This window comes from Passer domesticus, chromosome 1 (assembly GCF_036417665.1).
Source record: "Passer domesticus isolate bPasDom1 chromosome 1, bPasDom1.hap1, whole genome shotgun sequence".
NCBI classification, from domain to species: Eukaryota; Metazoa; Chordata; class Aves; order Passeriformes; family Passeridae; genus Passer; species Passer domesticus.
The window spans coordinates 118,142,562-118,161,732 of NC_087474.1; the positions used below are offsets into that span (position 1 = coordinate 118,142,562).

Genomic DNA, 19,171 nt, shown 5'->3' on the forward strand with positions numbered 1-19,171 from the left:
CTACTACTGCCCTCTGGTGCACATGCATCCAGTGACTCTCTAGGTTTCTGACAGTGCATCCTTTGTGTGAGACTGCATGTATTTTTCAGCAACCTTTCTCCTTGTACACATATATGGTACATTAACACTGAAGGCATCTTGCATGTGAACTATGAACTCTCAGGAGTGTAATGCTGTCCAAAAGGTGATGTTATTTTTTTAGAGTTTCCTGATCTGGGATTATACAATTGGCAAGAAGCTATCAGTGTGTTTTTCTTTAAACATGAGGCATCCTGCTTGACTCACCATGCCTGAAAGCATAACAGGAGGGCTAATTCCAAGTTCCAGAGAACAGATGCATACAGTTTGCAGTAGCAAAATTTGCTGGCATATAGGACACACTGTCCTGCAATATTTAATAATTATCCCAATTTCTTCTACCATAGCATGGCTTCTAAATTTCCTCACTGGCTCTCAGTGAGACACTTTTTGCCATTCCCTTTAGAATAGCACTCCCCACTCAGTAAGTTCTTCCGCCACCCATGATCAGCAGCTAGAAACTCTACTGCAGTAGAGTCAACTATACATGACATAGACAGTTTTGGGGAGTTGGATGTTCAGTATTTGTCCAGTCTTATTTAAGGCTATTCAAGAGACAATGCAAATCACTTTGCACAGGCTGCCAGAATAGTTCTCTGTAGTCAGACTGTAGCAAAAATACCACTGGGTATTAGAAAATACCACTGGGTGGTATTAGAAAAATTATGCAGAATGTATTTCATTTTAATATTCTACAATACAACAGTACTCTGAAAATGCAGTCTGTATAAGATTTCTGGTTTAACACCTAAAACTTTTAAAGTATATTTTAGCCTTTAAAAGAAAAATTGGCATTGTGAAGAGATCAGCAAGGGATTACTTAATGTCTTTCTAGCACTCTAGAACTTCACAACTGTTCTTCTAGAGCCAAGTCCTAACAGGATTTTTGGAATTCAGGAGCTTTTTACCATTTCCAGTTTAACAGCTCAATCACATTCTAAGAAACTCAGGAGGACCCAAAGAAAGTACTAAAGATACCTTTTCTCCTTTCTGTTTTGGAACTACCCGTTCTGACTCCTTATCACACTTGTTGCCCAACAGTATTACGTCCACTTCATCACCTGCTTTCTAAAAGAGAACCAGCATTAATAAATATCAAGTAAGAAAAAGGCAAACAACAAAAGCCCTTCACCTTCAGCTCTCATTAACCTTCAGCACTCCATTTCCTTAAAAGTAAAGGCTAAATTGTCTCATGACCTTCATCTGTGCAAATATTTTCCACCAGCTACTGGGATTTGGAGGAAAACAGCAAGAATGCAAAGAGCAGAAAAAAAGCTACTTGGAAGTGCCATGTATAATTTCCAACCTCTTTTGTAAGGTATAAAGTATATGGTGCATGGGCACCATCTTCTGATGAATGCTCCAGCTTGAGGCTTTAAAGTGACTGGAAATGTCCTGAATTCACAGACACTGGCCTACTAAAAGTAATAGATTCATGGATTAGCATATGACTCTGCTCTACATCCAGCACTCACAAGTAAAAGGAAAGAAATTTGCTGCACCTGAAAGAGCACCTCTCTGTACTTCACTTTTGCACAGAGACAGTAAAATTACTTTCAAAGTGTTCAAACTCAACATAAAAGTCTGATTATTCCAAGATACTAGGAAGAAGGCAATAGATTTTAATGAAGTAAAATTTAAAAACCTCATTGATTTCAAAAGGAAGAAAAATCTACCTTTTTGACCTTGTCTCCTTCTCTGTTCCTCTAATCCACTCACCTGCATGATGACTGTGAAATGCACTGGGTTTTTTACATCAGTGTTATTTTAAGATAAGTCATTGTAACTATACGTGACTGGAATAATGACAAGGAAAGGGAATAATTCTGCAACAGCATGTGGAATTTGAAAACTGACATTCATTGTGCAAACCATAATATTTAAAACTGCTTTTGGTGCTTGAATGGAAGACGCTGAGGCTCTCAATCTACAAACAACTGAAGCTACTGCAGTCTGATGCCACGGTTTTTATTCTGGAGGTACATGCTCCCACAGCTTCCCTGATGATTCAAAAAGCCTGGTCTCAGGCTGCAGATCTCTCTATAGGGACTTTGATGAAATCTCCGATCTCTGTCAAATGCTTAACTTTTGTAACTTTGCCATAAGTCAAAATCCATCACAATCATACAGAGAAAAACCTCTGTTCATTAAAGGATGAGAGAACACTATTTTTAGTCTATTTCTACCTCTAAAACAATTTGAAGTTTTCATCAGTAGGCACAATTAAATATTAAGGAACACAGTTTTTTTTTTCTTAATCCATTCTCCTCTTAGAGTCATCTAGACTTATTTCATACCCACAGTTTATTAACATGAAGTAAACTACATAATAGTACAAAATAGAGGCCTAAAATAATGAATTATTGTAACCTGGATTAATAGACCAAAACATTGGCTGTTTCAGAATGCATTGAAGCTTCACTCATTTAGATCAGTGGCTCTTCTACATAAAACCACATATATCAGTCCCAAAATAGGGTAAATAGACAATTAAATCTCATTATGTAATCAACCTTTAATTTTGAAGAATACTGAAGGTTGATGAAGGTTTTACAAGTGACATTTAACTTCACTGTGAAGTTAAAATCTAGAGGGAAATACTCGCATACTGCATGCACAAACCAACTAAATTAATTCTGTAACTTCATTTCTGTATTAACAACACCAGTTTTTGCAGTAGGAATGTTCTTTCTAAGCAGTTTCAAACAATAATAACATTTAAATAAGGTCTGAGGTACCAGGCCTTTTAGCAAGTATTCAATAGTACTACCAATCACAAAGTATTTACTTCTGCAAATAACTACTATTTCTATATCAATATAATGCATTAATGTATTTTCACTTTGTCTGGATCCTCCACCAAAGCACTTATAGTTCTCCTTTTTTAAAGATGGTATCTTGGAGTTTCATGCATTTAGAAAACTGAAAATTGTTAGTCAAAATGATGTCAATTTTACATTCTGAAAACTGATTATGTATGATGTCTTAAAAAATTAAGTCAATACAACTAGGACATAGTTTGACCATGTGCTCAGCTGGCATAAAAATTGCACGGGTACACTGATTTCAACTGGTCAAAAAGATGGCTTTTCAGTGCTTCCAAAAGCTTGCTGTATATTTTCATGCTCCATTATTCATAGCTCAGGAATAAGCTTTCCAAATGCAAAATCTATAGCTAAAAAGATGAAGGTTATTTTACAGTTAAAATCCTATTATGCAAGTCAGCACTGAGTAAGCTCATAGACTCAGGAAACATTTTCCCCCCATATTATGGGAAAGTACTATTCAAAATCATCAATTTCATCAAGGCAGAAATATTTTTTTTTCCAGATAAAGTTTTACTCTGGTATCTCAAAATGCCAATTTTTGGTTCATTATCTCAGTTTTTCTTTGCATTTTAACATTTTGAAGTTCACATTTTACTGAAGGTGAAAATGAATATAATCTGAACCTGAAGAATACCTACACTACTTTAATTTGAAAAGGAAAACATCATCATTGTATTTCTCTGAAAAAAATGGAGTCAAAACATTTACTGACACAGACCAAGTATTTTCAAGTGTTTGGCACAACTTGGAGTCACCAGGTTTTGGCAGAAGGGTTTTTCTTCCACTGGGTTCTCAGGCAGCTGGATGTGGCAGCAGCAGGAGCCAGGCTGCTCTGAGCAGTGGCCACGGGAGGGAGCAGCAGCAGAGCCTCAAACTCAGCGGTGCCACATCCTGGACTCGGAACACTGGACACTCATATCACAGTACCACAGTTTCTGTAGCACACTACTGATAGGGGCCACCCACCCGTGCCCTTCACCCCACTGCTTAATGTCCACCCAGCCAGGGAAATACACAGCTTACTATGAGTCTATTAACAGAAATCAAAAATGCAAAAGTAAAAATATTTTGCTCATCCCTTTTGTATGTAATTTGTTTGGGGATTTGGGTGGGGTTTTTTTTCAAATGTTAGGTATTTTTTTCCCTATAGTTTTTATTTTCCAGAAGTGCTGTGAATTCATGTGAGTATGAAAAGTAGCAGACATCTTTTCTATGAGAAAACTACATCGTATCTGTACTTACAGACTATTGGAAGAAACTATCCCTTCACTTCTTAAATGGTGAACACAGACCTACCACGAATGATCCCAACCTTCCCCGCAGCAAACTCCCCATGATGATTATGAGCTCGCCCAGAGTCCTCATATAAAGCTACCTATCCCAGGGTACATCTTCCAGAACACCACCTTGTCTCTTCACCACATCTCCAGGGTGTAGCTGAGACATTGATTACTCATTAATTACAGTTTGAAAAGCAACAGAATTTTGTTTGTAGGTCCAAAGAGTGAAACTGAGAACCCACAGCTGATAAAAAAACTATGGGAATTCTTAAACAGTCTGTATTTGAGAAAGAAATGTAGCTTTTCATTTGAAGATGTACATGGTCAAACATCAAGATGAAGGCAGAGCTGGAGAAGGCCACAAAACTGGGAAACTTCTTCTTATTACTGATTAGACAATGACACTAGAAACCTACCCTTTGTAGTACTGAAGAACAATTTGTTAGAAATAGATTGTCCTCAGAGTCTCTTTGAAAGCATCACGTGGGCAGTGTTCATATTAGGACTGCCAAACATGTTCTCTTTCCACATATTTTTGTAAGTGCCACCTTATGACCTCAATTACAAATGCCTGGTGTCCAGGACTTCAGTGGAAACAAATGAATGATCAAATTTATTTGTTTACCAGTAAATTTAGAATGCAGTAGATATAAACCAATTTATCCCAAAGCCAACCTAGGACTACAGACAAACCAATTTAATAAAATGACAAAAGCAAGAATTTTAAGTTCTAATCAGAGCCATAATGACAAACCTATCTATGACCTGGGACAATCTGATCTTTTGACATCAAGCTTTCCCACCCAAGGAAGAAAAACTGAGAAGAGTTTCAAGTCAAACTAATTTGCACTTGTAAAGAAGTTTGCTGTGCTGCTTTTCTTTAAGATGATGCTGAAAGGCAGTCTAGTCTCCCAAATGCACCAGAGGAACCAAACCAAAAGAGGGCACTATGCAGAAATGACAGCAACTCAACAATACAGTTCTTATCCCTCCTGGTTGAGGGGCCAGTTCTTCAGGTAGGACAAATAGAAAGTTAATGTATTAAAAACCACTAAACTACCATCACCAAGACTTGCTCAAGAAAAGAAAATTATCTTCTCCATGCAGAAAATTCTGTGATGGCAGACTATTTCCAGCACAGAGATAATTGTTAGCAGCTGGTATTGCCACCTTGATGGCCACATGAGAAGGCTAGCACAATTAAAACAAATACAAGATATTTAGAAGTAAATTAAGACCTACCATCTATGTCAACCATTTCTGGAGACCCAGATGCCACGTATGAATATTGGAGTGATTTAGTTGGCAAGGACTTCTGGAAATCAGCTGGTCTAGTCTTCCAATCAAAGATAGGCCAACTTCAAAATCAGGTCAGGCTGCTCAAGGCCTTGTTGAATGGAGTTTTAAGTGCCACCTTTAAGTGACTCTCTGGGTAACTATTTGAGCATTTGAACCACTGTATTGTGAGGAACCTTTTGACAGTGTTAGTTGGAATCTTGCTCAAAACACTCTGGAAAAGAAATGTTTTCTGCAAAATGATTTGGTACACAGCTGCTTGTATTTGTTTAGTTTTCAAAGGCCAAGCAGCATTAGCCTTTCAGAACAGGTGCATACAGTAGCTTAAAGCCATGTCAGCAGGAAGAACACTTTAATAAATTGGACATAACCTGCAATTCTACAAATAAAGAATGGTTTCAGGTTCTAAAGTTATCTTCCTGCAATTATCATGCCCCTAATGAATGCATTACAAATCCAATATGCCTATATTGGACTTGCCAGTAATGTCCTAAAATATTAATCTGTGCATGAGTATATTTTTCTCACAAGCTTTTAAAAAGTACAGTTATGTTACTTAGTTTCCTCTAGTTCTGAATTCAAATTTTACAGCAATACAGATATGGAAGCATATTTGTGTCTTGTACCTCCTTGGACAATAATTCATTTTTAATAGTGAAGCTGCTGTATTCCACACTTAAACTAACTGAAATATAATGAGAACATTACTGGTAATCTGATTGTAATTGCACTGACTGGCCAGTTTTTATAAAATCAATGGGAGTTTTTAAGAATACTAAATTGCTTGGATTGTTATTTTCAACTGTTGCAAAAATGGCTCAGCACACTGAACAGATTTTTAAAAAACTTGCTGTTTAAAATCTTTATGTGCAAAGAACCAAAACATGAGAGCATAATGTAATAACTGAATTGCCTCCAAAATTCCTGTTTGACTCTTCAGGTGCAAGCTTTACACCTATTAGTCTGGTATTTAGTGAAGTCTGTATTCTCCCTGTTTCCCTTTTAAAAACCTATTTATTTTTTCTATGCTTGCATATTTTAAATGGTGCTGCAGCAACAGTCACTTTGATTTTGGGCATTTGTAGGGAATTAAATACTGGTTTACATTCACAGACCAAAGCAAGTGCAAGGAATGTCACCGACCTCCAGGAAGTAATTAATTTTCATGAAATGCCCTGTCTTTTAACAGTTATTGCTTAAAAACATTTCTTTTGCAATGAATAGCCCCATATATTTTCACCAAGACACTTCAGAAATTGATATCCCACTAGGACTAAATTAAATTTTTTATTACTATCTAGCTCTATTACAACACTAATTGCTAGTTTTGAGATTGGTACAATCAATCATGCAATTTACATTCCTAGAAATTGTTTTAGATTGAGTTTTTTTCCATTTTTTAAACTTTAAACTAACAGAAGTACCTTCAGGGGTTAAGATTAAACAGTCTAAGTATTAATATCTTATGTACATTTAGATGAAAGCTTTTAAAATGTCACAAACAGAGAGCAGGCTTGTGCAGGTGTCATTTCCTGATTGACTAAATCAGATCTAAACCTGCATGGTGGCCACAGGAGCTAGTCTCATCCTTCCCTCCACCCTAGCCATGCAGCTCTGATACCTTCTTGATGTTTATGGCTGTGCACTGTAGCCCACTGAATCAATCACCCTGTTGAGCTAATTGAAGATGACAGGACAATATGACCCCTTTGGAGCCACTGTGAAGCCAGAACAATATTTTATGTTGAAATACAGAGAGATAGATAGATAGATAGATACATAGATTAGATAGATAGACAGACAGAAACGGATATACGCAGATAATCTACGTTTTCAGTTTCAGGTAACAGTAAAACTGCTATCATACTGTTTGCTGAGCTAAATCTTTGTTAACCATGAAACTGTACAACCAGTGGTATATCTAGCTGTGACTTTTCTTTGGCCAACAGCAAAAAGGCACATGCTTTTCTTAACAAAGTAAGAAAACAGATGTGTTAGTTTAAAGTTTGTGCAGACAAGCCAGTAAGAATATTGTGTCATCAAATCTCCTTTGTAACACCTTACTGAAGTTAGGCTCTGTTACTACTAAGACTTTTAAGATGGCTGTAAGGTCAAAAACTATGATTTACTAGGTTACCAGACTAATGTTTTTAAAAATGAGATAAAGTGCATGTAATGTTTTCCTAAGGGTATAAGATATCCCACATATTTATTATTGTATATATGATCATGTGTAATTCATTAATTCAGCTGTATACGGAAGTTGTGAAGAGAGAAAATAATGCATTTGACAGTTTTATTTCAAGCCCCTTTTGCCAAGATGAAAATCCCCCTTTCCCATCCATCCAAAAAAGAGTATTTAAAAACCTGTCTGAAACTTTACTTGATTTTGACCAATGGAGAGCACTACCTTGCTTGTATTCTTACACTAACTTCCACAAGCACACTAACTACAAACTGCTGTGCTGCTGCTGAGGGGAAATGTCACTGCTCCCTACAGCCTCCTCAGGAGGGAAAGTAGAGAGAACTATACTGATCTTTTTTTCCCAGGTATCAAGAGACAGGACACATGGGAATGGCTCAAAGTTGTGCCAGGATTATTCAGAGTGGACATTGGGAAGCATTTCTTTACTCAGCTGGAGGTCAAACACTGGAACAGGCTTCCCAGGGAGATGGTCAATTTCCCAAGCCAAATTAAGAGGCATCTGGACAATGCTCTTAAAAACATCATTTAACTTTTGGTCAGTGCTTCAGTGGTCAGGCAGCTGGACTAGATGATCATTGAAGGTCCCTTACAACTGAACTATTCTAGTTCAGCTTGCCTCTATCTAATAGAGAACACATCAAGAGAGACCTACCCAAAAATACAGGGTTAGAGTCAACTCAATGATCTCCTGTCTAAGGATGCCCATGCCTCCATCCCTTCACATTGTTTCCAGACATTCTTCTTCTGGCCTTCCTTCTACTACCTGTTTACCTTACTGCAGCTCCAGTAAGTGTCAGACCTTTCTATGAGTCTCCCAAACTCACTAATAGAGCAGAAAAACCACTCAACTTCTTTTGCTGTGTTAGTTTTTCTACCACATTAGAAAGTCAGGGTGAAGCACAGAGGGCTCTGACAAGCTCCAGTGGGAACACATACCCTGTCTGGCAGCCATGTGCCGTTGAATCACTTCCTATGTCACATGAAAGCACGTATTTCTGGCTGCAGCACCACGAGCAGCTGAGCTAACCAAACAGCCTCCCACCCCACTTCCTCCCTCTTGAAACCATCCTCCTCCAGGAATATGCAGCAAGGACAAAGAGGATATTTAATTCCTTTGATCTTGGGATGAGGTAACTACACTGAAGTAATGAAATTAGGAAAGGGAAATCGCTGGCTGTGATATGGAATTTTGATATGGAATCTAATTAAAATCCCAGGATGAGCTCATGCAGACTGATCTATGCATAGCCACAACAGTGACAAGAGCACCGTAACGCAGCATACACAAAGAGGGATTGCAAGCTATATTTTAGAAGTACTTCAGAAAACATCCTTCCATGAACATTCTTGCCTAAATATAAACCATGTTTCAGTTTCAGCTGACAGTAATTCTACTATCATACTGTGTGCTGAGTTAAATTGAAGAAATTCTGGTTAGAAACATATAGGAACAAGAATACCTCTCATGCAATCATTTAAAATGACACATTAATTACCTTCATTTAGTGATCTAATGCTGACAGATATATTTACCTCATATATGTCATTTATCCAGATTGTTATACTTTGAAAACTCTTCAGATTTGTGATATCATATACGAGAACAAAGCCTTGTGCACCACGGAAATAGCTGGTACTAAGTGTATGGAACCGTTCCTGGCCAGCAGTATCCCTGAAGGAAATTGTAACAAATCACACACATACAAAAAAACAAACAAACAAAAAAGAGATTAACAAACTGCAGAGTCCTCAAGAAAAATTACTTTACTTTAAGGAGTATTGTCCAAATTTTAAATCATGTATTCTAACACAAAGGAACAAGAAAAAACACAGGTGACAGAAAATCTGGGTGCCAGATATAGCAATAAAAGAAATACACTGGAAATTTATTCTGAATATACAGCCCTATACTAGGGAAGCCAAGACAGTGGCTGAAACCTGAGAGTAAGGTCAAGCCCACCATTCCTTCTTTATATAAATAATTCCGGTGATTAAAAAATCAGATGTCAGATGACATCCCCATATTTTGACAATCCCTTTGTAAACTGTGATACAAACAACAACCTGGTTTAGATGGAAGACAGGTTTTGGGAAAAAGCCATAAAATATAAGGACACGGTGGTTCTTACATGTAATGCCAAAACTTGAGGAAACAAACACAAATGGGATCCCTCAATCTGCTTCAGGAGATGCTGGCTACAAAGTACCATACCTGAAATGTTTCTACACTACTACACCAAGCAAGAGGAACAAATGAGACAAGCTCCAAGCTTGGTCCCAGTCCCAGAGACATGACATCACTGGCATGAGTGAAACCTGATAGGAAATAAAATGAATCTGGAAGAGAAGTCAGATGACACGGAAAGACTATAGAGATTCTTTTGGCCACTGTAGGGAGAAAATCTGTGTGGTCAAAGCTACACTGGAGTTGAAGCTGACAGAAACAACGGAGACAATAAAAAGTTTTTTCAAATATATGAATGGCAAAAGGTAGTGTAGAAATAACATCAGCTCTTTACAGGATGAGGATGGTCACCTCACCTAGAGGGACACGGACAAGCAGAGGTGTTTAATGCATTCTTTGTCTTACAACACAGATGACAGACCAAGGGGGTCTCAGCACCCTGAGCTGGAGGACCATGACTGTGTGAATGATGAACTCCTAGTCGACCCTGAAATTGTGTGGGATCTGCTTCTCCAGCTGGATCCCTACAAATCCATGAGGCTTGATGGAATTCATCTGAGAATTCTCAAAAAGCTGGCTGATGTAATCACAAAGCCTCTCTTGGTTTTTAAGCAGTCTTGGGCGTCTGGAAAGGTCCCAGCTGACTGGAAGCTGGGTAAAGCTGTCACAGTTTTCAAGAAGGGCAAGACCCTGGAAACCACAGGCCTGTCAGTCTCACTTCAGTGCCCAGTAAAATAATGAAAAATATTATTCTGGAAGACAAACCTGGACAACAACACAGTCATTGGCCACAGACAGCAGAGCAGGCCAAAGTCCTGTTTGTTGAACCTGACTTCCTTCTATAAAATGGTAATCCAGCTAGTTGATCTACGAAAGCCGAAGATATGACCTCATTGAACTTCAGCAGAACTTTTGGTACTGTCTCTCACAGTACTCTCCAAATGTCCAACACAGCTGGATAACCACGTTCAGTGATGGGTGAGCAGCTGGCTCACAGGTTGGGCACAAAGGGTTACAGTGAATGGGGTGACATCAGGCTGGGTCTGGTCACTAGTGGGGTTCTGCAGGGCTCCATCCTCAGCCCAGGTCTCTTCAACATCTTCATTAACCACTGGGATGCAGGATTCAAAGGGACTCCAAGTAAGTTTGCCAAAGATACTAAATTGGGAGAAGCTGTTGACTACCTGCAGAGCAGAGAGGCTCTGCAGAGAGACCTTGACAAATGAGAGCACTGGGCAATCACCAACTGCATGAAGTTTAACAAGGGCAAGTGCCAGATTCTGCACCTGAGCAATCCTGGCTCTGTACAGACTGGGGGAATGACTTGCTGGAAGGCAGGGCTGCAGAAAGGTACCTGGGGTCCCGGTCACTGGCAATTTGAACATGAGCCAGCAGTGCCATGGCAGCCAGGAGGGCCAAGCATGTCCTGGGGTGCATCAGACACAGCAGCAAAAGCCAGGCACTGGAGGGGATTGTCCCGCTCTGCTGTGCACTGGGGCAGCCTCACCTCAAGTGCTGGGGCAGTTTTGGACACCACAATATAATAAAGGCATTAAGCTCTTAGAGAGTATCCAAAGGAGGGCCATGAGAATGGGGGAAGCCATACAAGGAGCCATACACTTGGTTTGTTCAGCCTGGGAGAGACTGAAGGGAGACCTCATTGCAGTCCAACTTCATCACAAGGGAAAGCAGAGGGGCAGGTACCAATCTCTTCACTCTCATGACCAGTAAGAGGACTTGAGGACATGGCCTGAAGCTGAGTCAGGAGCAGGCAGGCTGGCTATCAGGAAAAGGTTTTTCACCCAGAGAAAAACCTTTGTCACCCACTGACCGTGACAAAAGCTCAAGAAGCATTTGAACAATGTTCTCAGGCACATGGTGTGATTCTTGGTGTCCTGTGCAAGGCCAGAAGTCAGACTCAATGATCCTGATGGGTGCCTTGCAACTGAGCATATTCTATGATTCTATGAATTATGCCTTAAGAAAACTATAAACAAGCATCTATTATTTTTGTATTAATGCCTGAGATGAAATAAGTGCAGATCCAATACCGGTCAGATAATTCATATAAAGATTTACTCCTTGACAAGTTAAATACTGATATAGAGATAATCTTCAGTATTAGATGCCTGGAGAGCCAAGTGTCAGAAGCCCTACATAACCTTTAGAAAAATTTCAAAACCAAAAATAGTGTATGTTCCCAAAGATTCATCTTATCAAAAGTAATTTCTTTTGGTGACCCTTTTGAACACACATTTGATGGGTAATGAAATGTAACATCTTCTTGCTTTGTCACTCTCTTCAATGCTCCTATACAATTAAATACACTTCATACGGATCATAGATCTGCACTTGTTTGTAAGCTGCAAGTTTTATTGCTAACACAACCCGGTGACAACCCTCTTTTTAACTTCCATTAGTTATTGCAAAAAATATATATTCTCCCTTGCTAAATTCAAATTTTAAAATTATCTAGTAGGAGCACCTGCACTTTATGAAGACACACAATTTAAAGTAGATGAGATTTTTCATGTCATAATGCAATTTAGTTGGCCTTCTTTTGTGATACTAATTAAAACTTACCAAATTTGAAGTTTCACTCTTGTATCATTAAACATTACTGGCTTTACTTTAAAATCAATGCCTAGAAGAAAAAAGGAAAATCTGTAACATTTCTCATAATAACATGGATTCCCTTTGAAGATTGTTTCCCAGCTCTAGTTATCACACAGTTTCAAACAGAAAGTGAAAAGGAACAATACCATAGAAACAATAACTAGCCAACCACATACATTCAAAATGGAAGTTTTAAAAGGAAATTATTCACTGCTCAGTGCCAATACATTGCACAAATACAATTCCAAGCAATGACAATACCAAGCAAAGAAAGGGCAGGTGAAAGCAAAGGTGAAGATACTCTGAAACTACAAGTAAGTATCACCATGGATTGGCAAGGGATGTGACAGCAGTTTCTTGGCCTATCCACAACAGTACATTGTGCAAATACACTGGTGATTTTCAAGAGCATGGCAGCTATGAGTGGGAAGGTAAAAATGCTTACAAAGCAGCTGTCACATGAGCAACACAATTTTTCTGTCCTTACTTCCAAAACCCTAAAAAAAATATCCAGGTGTACATGAGTAGAAATAGGATTTGCCTGTACACATTAAGTGCAAAGACAAACATACACAGGATTTTAATTCAAAATGAAGAGGACTGGCTCTACAGCCTAAATCAGATCCAGAAAGCCAATGCTAAAAGCAAGCATTAACACTTAAAATCAATGCAGAATGTTGTCTCTATGTACAATATAGATACTTCCTCAAAGATATATTCCTTATGATTTATAGTGTTTCCTTTATTAAATCGTCAAATTAGTACTCCAGATGTGTTAGATACCTAGATTTATGAGCTGTTGAAGTTCCAGTTCTAAAATTAGAATCTGCCAGCTATCAGCTATCTTAGAGTGACATATTTTTGCAGAGCGTTGTTTTCCCTACTACTTCATTGCTGAAGTTTGAAATACCATTTGATAATTTCCATGATTGCTTTTTTCCCCCTACTGAAAAACAATTAGGCTCTTTTTGTCAATTACAGTAAATGAAGTTAAGGTAACATTGTGACAACTGACCATACTGTATGGGCAAAATTCCATAAGATCAAACTATAGCTGCTTAAAATGACAGAGTCTTTTCACCAGTAGTAATGTCATTTGAAGGAACCAGACAGACTGAAAAATCACAAAAAATTTAAGTTCATACAACCGTATTTCCGTAAGAATGTGCAAGCCAAATTACTTTATCAAAGGAAAGCACCCATGGCAGCAAACCAAAAACGCAGAGGAAATGCTCCCCTCCTTTGCACTGACAGATGTATTGTGCACAAAATTTTGACAAGTACACTCTCACATGCATGCACTTGCATGCACTTTCAATGCTATTACCATTTTTTGTGTGTATGTGGTAAGGCAGTTGAGGTGGATTTTAAAAATTATTATGATAGTCATGTCCTTCACTTGATGAATTTTCATTGAAGCTTCAATGAAAAGGAAAGATGAAATAATATAATTGGTATCTGTAATTAATATTACACAAAGCTTCCTTGATGGAATTAATATTGTCAGAAGGAAATGTGATTTAAGTAAAATTTGCTCACATAAGGTGAGATTCCAACATGATGGAAAACATTTGCTCCTGAAATTCACATGGTTTTGTTTAATTATCTGTATAATTTTCTACAATTGATGTTGAAGCAGTTGAGAGGGACAGATATACACTGGGAGGCTGGAATGTCACTTACAAATGGTACATTGGGAACACAGCAAAAAATTCTATTCCAACAGGGATTCCCAGAACTATAGGGACAAGTTCTTAGTTGACATATATTTTAATAATAAATTGCCATAAGCTTTTTAAAAAAAATTGTAAAAAGGGAAGCAGAGTGCTGAATCAGACTAAAACTTAATCTAAATTAAAATCAGGCATATTGACTTCTTAAGTCAACTTCAAAATTTATTGACCGAAAAGGTCAATGAATGTTAGTGAAAAACAGAAGTCAATATGTTCTGCATGCATGAATTGTTCATGTCTTTATATGAAATTTCCAGCAAACTTAGCAAATTGGAAAGACAGAAAAGAAAAATGAGATACACAATGCCAAAGACAGATCACAGATTTCAGATGCTTTTGAGGCCTACCTGGTATACAACATGATCAACATAACAAAGCAAGCATTGATTACAGCTCTTGAGATAAATGTTATTGGAATGCAACAGCATGTACTCACTTCTTTTAGGCTGTCAAAAAAAACCAAAACGGGGGATGCTGGATGCAAGCTCTAATTCTGGTTGTTATTTCCAACTTTTGGAGCTATGAAAATTTATTTTCTTTTTATTTCAAAGAGTAAATAATGCCCGTAATTTGGACTGAGGCACCTAAAAGACAATTAAGTCTAAAAAGCATAAAAATAGTCAGCCACAGGGTAAATCAACTGTGAAATGTCCCTCTCTTCCCTCCCTCTGTCCATCTGCAGAAGTCCTCTTCAAAGAGGTCTTTTGCAGCTGGCCTGGAAAATCACAACACACTTTTCACACAAAAAAAAACCTGCTGGGTTCCTGATAGAAAATGCTCAAAAATGTATGTCTATCCAAAGAAAATGCAAATTTGAGTAGCTTAGCAGGACTGAAAGCATGGACAGAGGGTGGTGAATGCCCTTGTGCAGGTTCTATCCAGCCCACTGCCTGTCATACAGCATCTTCAGGAACAGGGAAGCAGTTCCTAGCAGGTCCTGTGCCCAAACTGGGCAAGTGCCCAGTGAGACGTGGTGGGTTGAGTTTCCACTGTTACTCCTAACCCATACTTAACCCCTCCTAGTTGCTGGTGCATTATTTGTATCAGATTCTTTTCTGAACATGTCAAGCAATGTCTGAAGCAGAGAGGTGTCTGAGCAGTCACAAGCAGTGAAAATTCCTGGTTTGCTGAGAAAAGCAACGCATGGGATAAGATGGTTTGTTAGGAAAACAAGAGTGACAAAAACATCCAGTTTTGTTAAAAAAACTATTAAGATGTGGATTGCTACCAGTGTTCTTAACACAGGATACATTTACCTTCAATATGGTTCATTTTTGTTGATTACTTTATTCCCTTCTAAAGTAAATATCAGGGAATCTACACAGACTTTTTAATCCTAATGTTGAAGTTGCACCACTTTCAACTACAACAGATTTGGGAGGACTCACAGCTCTGCAGTAATGTTTCTCACAGAAAACACATGTGCTGAAGGACCACACAGCAACTACAATACAGCAAAATAACCCCACAGCCTGTGAGATCACAATTCTGTTCACTGATATACAAGGAGGTTCTTCTGTTCATAAACCTCTGTGACTTCATACACAATACCATTGTTAAAACAAAAACCCTTATTCTTTATAATCTATTCATAATACAATGCATCCACCTTATGATGTGTAAAAGTTTAATTAGAAAACTATAACTGCTGATAATTTATCTAAACTATGTAATTGAAGACAAGAAAGGGCACCCAGCCTTGAGTATTTAAGTGCTGCATTAAAAGCTTTCAATGAAAATTTACTGTGGATGTATTTTTTGCATTTTCTTATAGAATACATAATTTTAGAAAACTACTACCAGAGCCTACTACAAAATGCTTGTCTGTTTTTTTCCTCCTGTAATAACACTAGGATCTCTCCTAGTAACACAAATCTGTGATTCATGATGACATAGAAATGAGACTTTCAACAACCTTTTAACTGGTGTGCCTGTGACCCTCTGCCACCAAGGAAGGTGATGGCATATGATTTTGTCAGGGAATTCAGAAAGCTGCAAGACTGCACAGTCAGGATAATGCTCCTTCTACTCAAATCACCATTTCAATTGGACAGGTAAAGTGAAAAATCACCTGACAGCAGACGAGCATTTAATAGGCTGTACAACAGAAAGGGATCATTTGACTGAGCTGGTATGAAACAGGCATCCAGACAAAAAGTTATTTGTTCCAATGGTATCAGCAGTGAGGAAGGAGCCATCACAAACTGAGAAAACACTACGTGTCTTCTTCCTTTACATCACTAGGAGACACAATCTCTAGGGCATGCTCTCCATTGCAGCTGTCTCCATGAAGAAGCAACTTTCCACTGCCAACATTAGTCTTTTGGAAAACACCACTCATAATCCCATTTGTTTTCAAAGTCCAAGCTCTAAAACACATGGTAAAACTGAATTAAATCAAACACAGTATTTCAGAAATAACTTTTAAAAACACATTCAGGTAACAAATACCATGTTTGCAGTACTGATTTATATTTCAGATAAGCTTTTTTAAAAAAAGAAAGTTTTTAAATATCTCAATAATCCATGTCACTAATGAAACTAAAGAGATTAACCTTAGTCCATAAACTGTCACAAAAACTATTATCTTCATTATTCCTTGAAATAGCTCAAGTCACAACTTGGGAAATATATCCTTAATAGCATATAAAAGTCTTTTGAGTCTGCAGTGGACTGAAGCAGGAGTAAAAGAAATTATGTCTCAAAATAATAACCTCATGGTCAGGAATCTCCATGTAAACTACATCAAGTTATAACAAAGCTGTTATTTATTTTTATAACCATTCTTTCTTGCTAAGCCTTGCAACAAGTTGCCTATTATTAGGATCAATTTCCTAACTTTACTGTTGTTTTCTTCCCTCTTTGTCTGTGCTGGTTTCAGAAACTGCTTTGTAAGAAAGGGCAAGAAAATAAAAAGTGGTCAAAGTTCAGCCATTCTTATGTAAGCAGCTCAAGTCATCTCAGGTACATTAAGTATTCCCTGGACCAACTACTGCCACAGCTACTGTCTGGTACTTAATTCCACTATGCCAACTCCTCCCAGATTGAAAGATGTGTAAATGAACCATGCACATTCCAAATGCAGGAATACACAATTTCCTGGCATAATTTAGTTTTCTCTTCAAAATCAAATCAAATTAACTCAAAGAAAAAATATTCCTACACACAAACTCTTAAAAATTAAAATTTCCCAATGGGGACTTGGGAAAATGTCCACAGCAAATCAAACCCCTGTACTTGCATAACACATTTTCACTCTGGAGACAAGGTTTCCAGCATGTGGACAGTCATGCTGCCCTTCCCCATGGCACTGTGAGCCTGGGAGTGCCAAGGCAGTGGGGAGCTCCCTGTCACCCGCCAGCTGCAGTGTGTGGTACCAGCGCAGAACTGACATGGGCTGGCAGGGTTAATGATTTCCATCATAGCAACAACACTGCTTTAATCATCGTGCATACTTCTAACTATAGTAGAAGATATCCTTATACTATTAAATTTATAAACACAAAGCTAAAGCCCTTTCTAGCCTGAAATATTGATTAACTGGGCTCTTTTTACTGACATCTGACAGCTCTCTGAGGTTGGTACCTGAAAGGAAGCTGTAGCCAGGTGGAGATCAGCCTCTCTCAGGCAACAAGTGACAGGACAAGAGAAATTAGCCTCAAGCTGTGCCAGGGAACGTTTAGGTTGGACATTAGAAAGAATATCTTCCCAGAAAGTGTGATTAGACATTAGCATGGGCTGCCCAGGGAGGTGGTGGAGAAACCCTGGAGGTGTTTCAGAGCGGCCAAGGCACTCAGTGAATGCTCTGTTTGACATGGCAGTGCTCGGGCACAGGTTGGACTCGATGATCTCAGAGGTCATTTCCAACCTAGCTGATCTAGAGCTCTGTATTATTTTCTCTGCACCTGCACCGATGTACAGCAGCAGGGCCTCAGTGGGCAATGAGAAACTGTGAGAAGCAAGTCTTCACAAGTTTACACCAGGAGCAAGTTCCCAAAGCCCAGACGAGCAGCGACGACAGTGTAACAAGCCAGCACTTAGCAGTGGCTCTGGAGCCAGTGTGACACATGTCCTGACGCCCCGGCAAAGGTTTAAGCTGCTGGACGCGGCTGCACACCCGTACAGCTCAGCGCAGGTTTGACACCTCCCAGCCCGGCCGGGCCGCGCTGACAGCGCCGGTCTGGCCGTGGGCGAGCCGCGGGCACCGGGGAGGGAGGGCGAGGGGCGGCAGCGAGGCGGGCGGAGGCGCACGGGAGCCGACGGGCACTCACCGATCGTGGCCATGTACGAAGTGGCGGGAGAGCCGGCGGCAGGCGAGCCGGGCTCCGTGTACCTGCGCACGATGGACGTCTTCCCCACGCAGGACTCTCCGGCCATGACGATTTTGACCAGCAGCGGCCGCGCCTCCGCGGCCGGCCCCAGCCCCGCCATGGCGGGCGCCGAGTGCCGGCCGGGCCGGGCCGCGCCGGGGCGGGGCGGGCGCGGGCCCGGAGCCTCCTCAGCGCCAGCCGCTGCCCCGAGCCGGCGTGATGAAATTATGCAAAGATACACTTCTTCTTCTTCTTCTTCTTTTTTTTTTTTTTTTTTTGAAAGAAATTTCATCACCGGGGAGGAAGCGAGGAACTTTCACAACCCCCGTGACGCTTCCCCGTGAAGTACAGAAATAAACAGTCTGGTTTCACGTTGCTTCCTAGCGTTAAGTCAGAGGCAGAGGAAACAGGTTTTAAGACTTTCCTCTTTTTCACTTTTAATATGACAGTCAAAGTGACCTGCAACACACACACAAAAAAAACCCCAAACCAAAAAATCTGTATCAACAGTGTGGGTTTGCTGCATGTGTGTCTGGATGGTTTTTTTACCAGAATTCCACATTATCCAGATTATAAGGCCATGGCCATTTGCCAGCACGGGCATGGAACTCATCCAGTGTCATAAATGTAGGAACAGGA

The 19,171-nt window shown here is 39.4% G+C and overlaps 1 protein-coding gene across 2 annotated transcripts in view; it reads right to left on the reverse strand.

Annotated features, from left to right (window-relative positions):
* The window catches only part of LOC135278502 (ras-related protein Rab-10-like), a 32,181-nt gene extending 13,470 nt beyond the window's left edge, over positions 1-18,711 (reverse strand). The window contains exons 1-4 of one of the 2 annotated variants that reach the window (XM_064385032.1): positions 18,494-18,705; positions 12,457-12,517; positions 9,222-9,360; positions 1,057-1,146 (exon numbers count right to left, since the gene is read on the reverse strand). In XM_064385032.1, the coding sequence (XP_064241102.1) occupies positions 1,057-1,146; positions 9,222-9,360; positions 12,457-12,517; positions 18,494-18,653 (450 nt within the window). In that variant the 5' untranslated portion in view covers positions 18,654-18,705. Of the gene's footprint in view, positions 1-1,056; positions 1,147-9,221; positions 9,361-12,456; positions 12,518-18,493 lie in introns of both variants that reach the window. The other variant, XM_064385040.1, reaches the window with a different exon arrangement.
* Between the last annotated feature and the right edge of the window lie 460 nt (positions 18,712-19,171).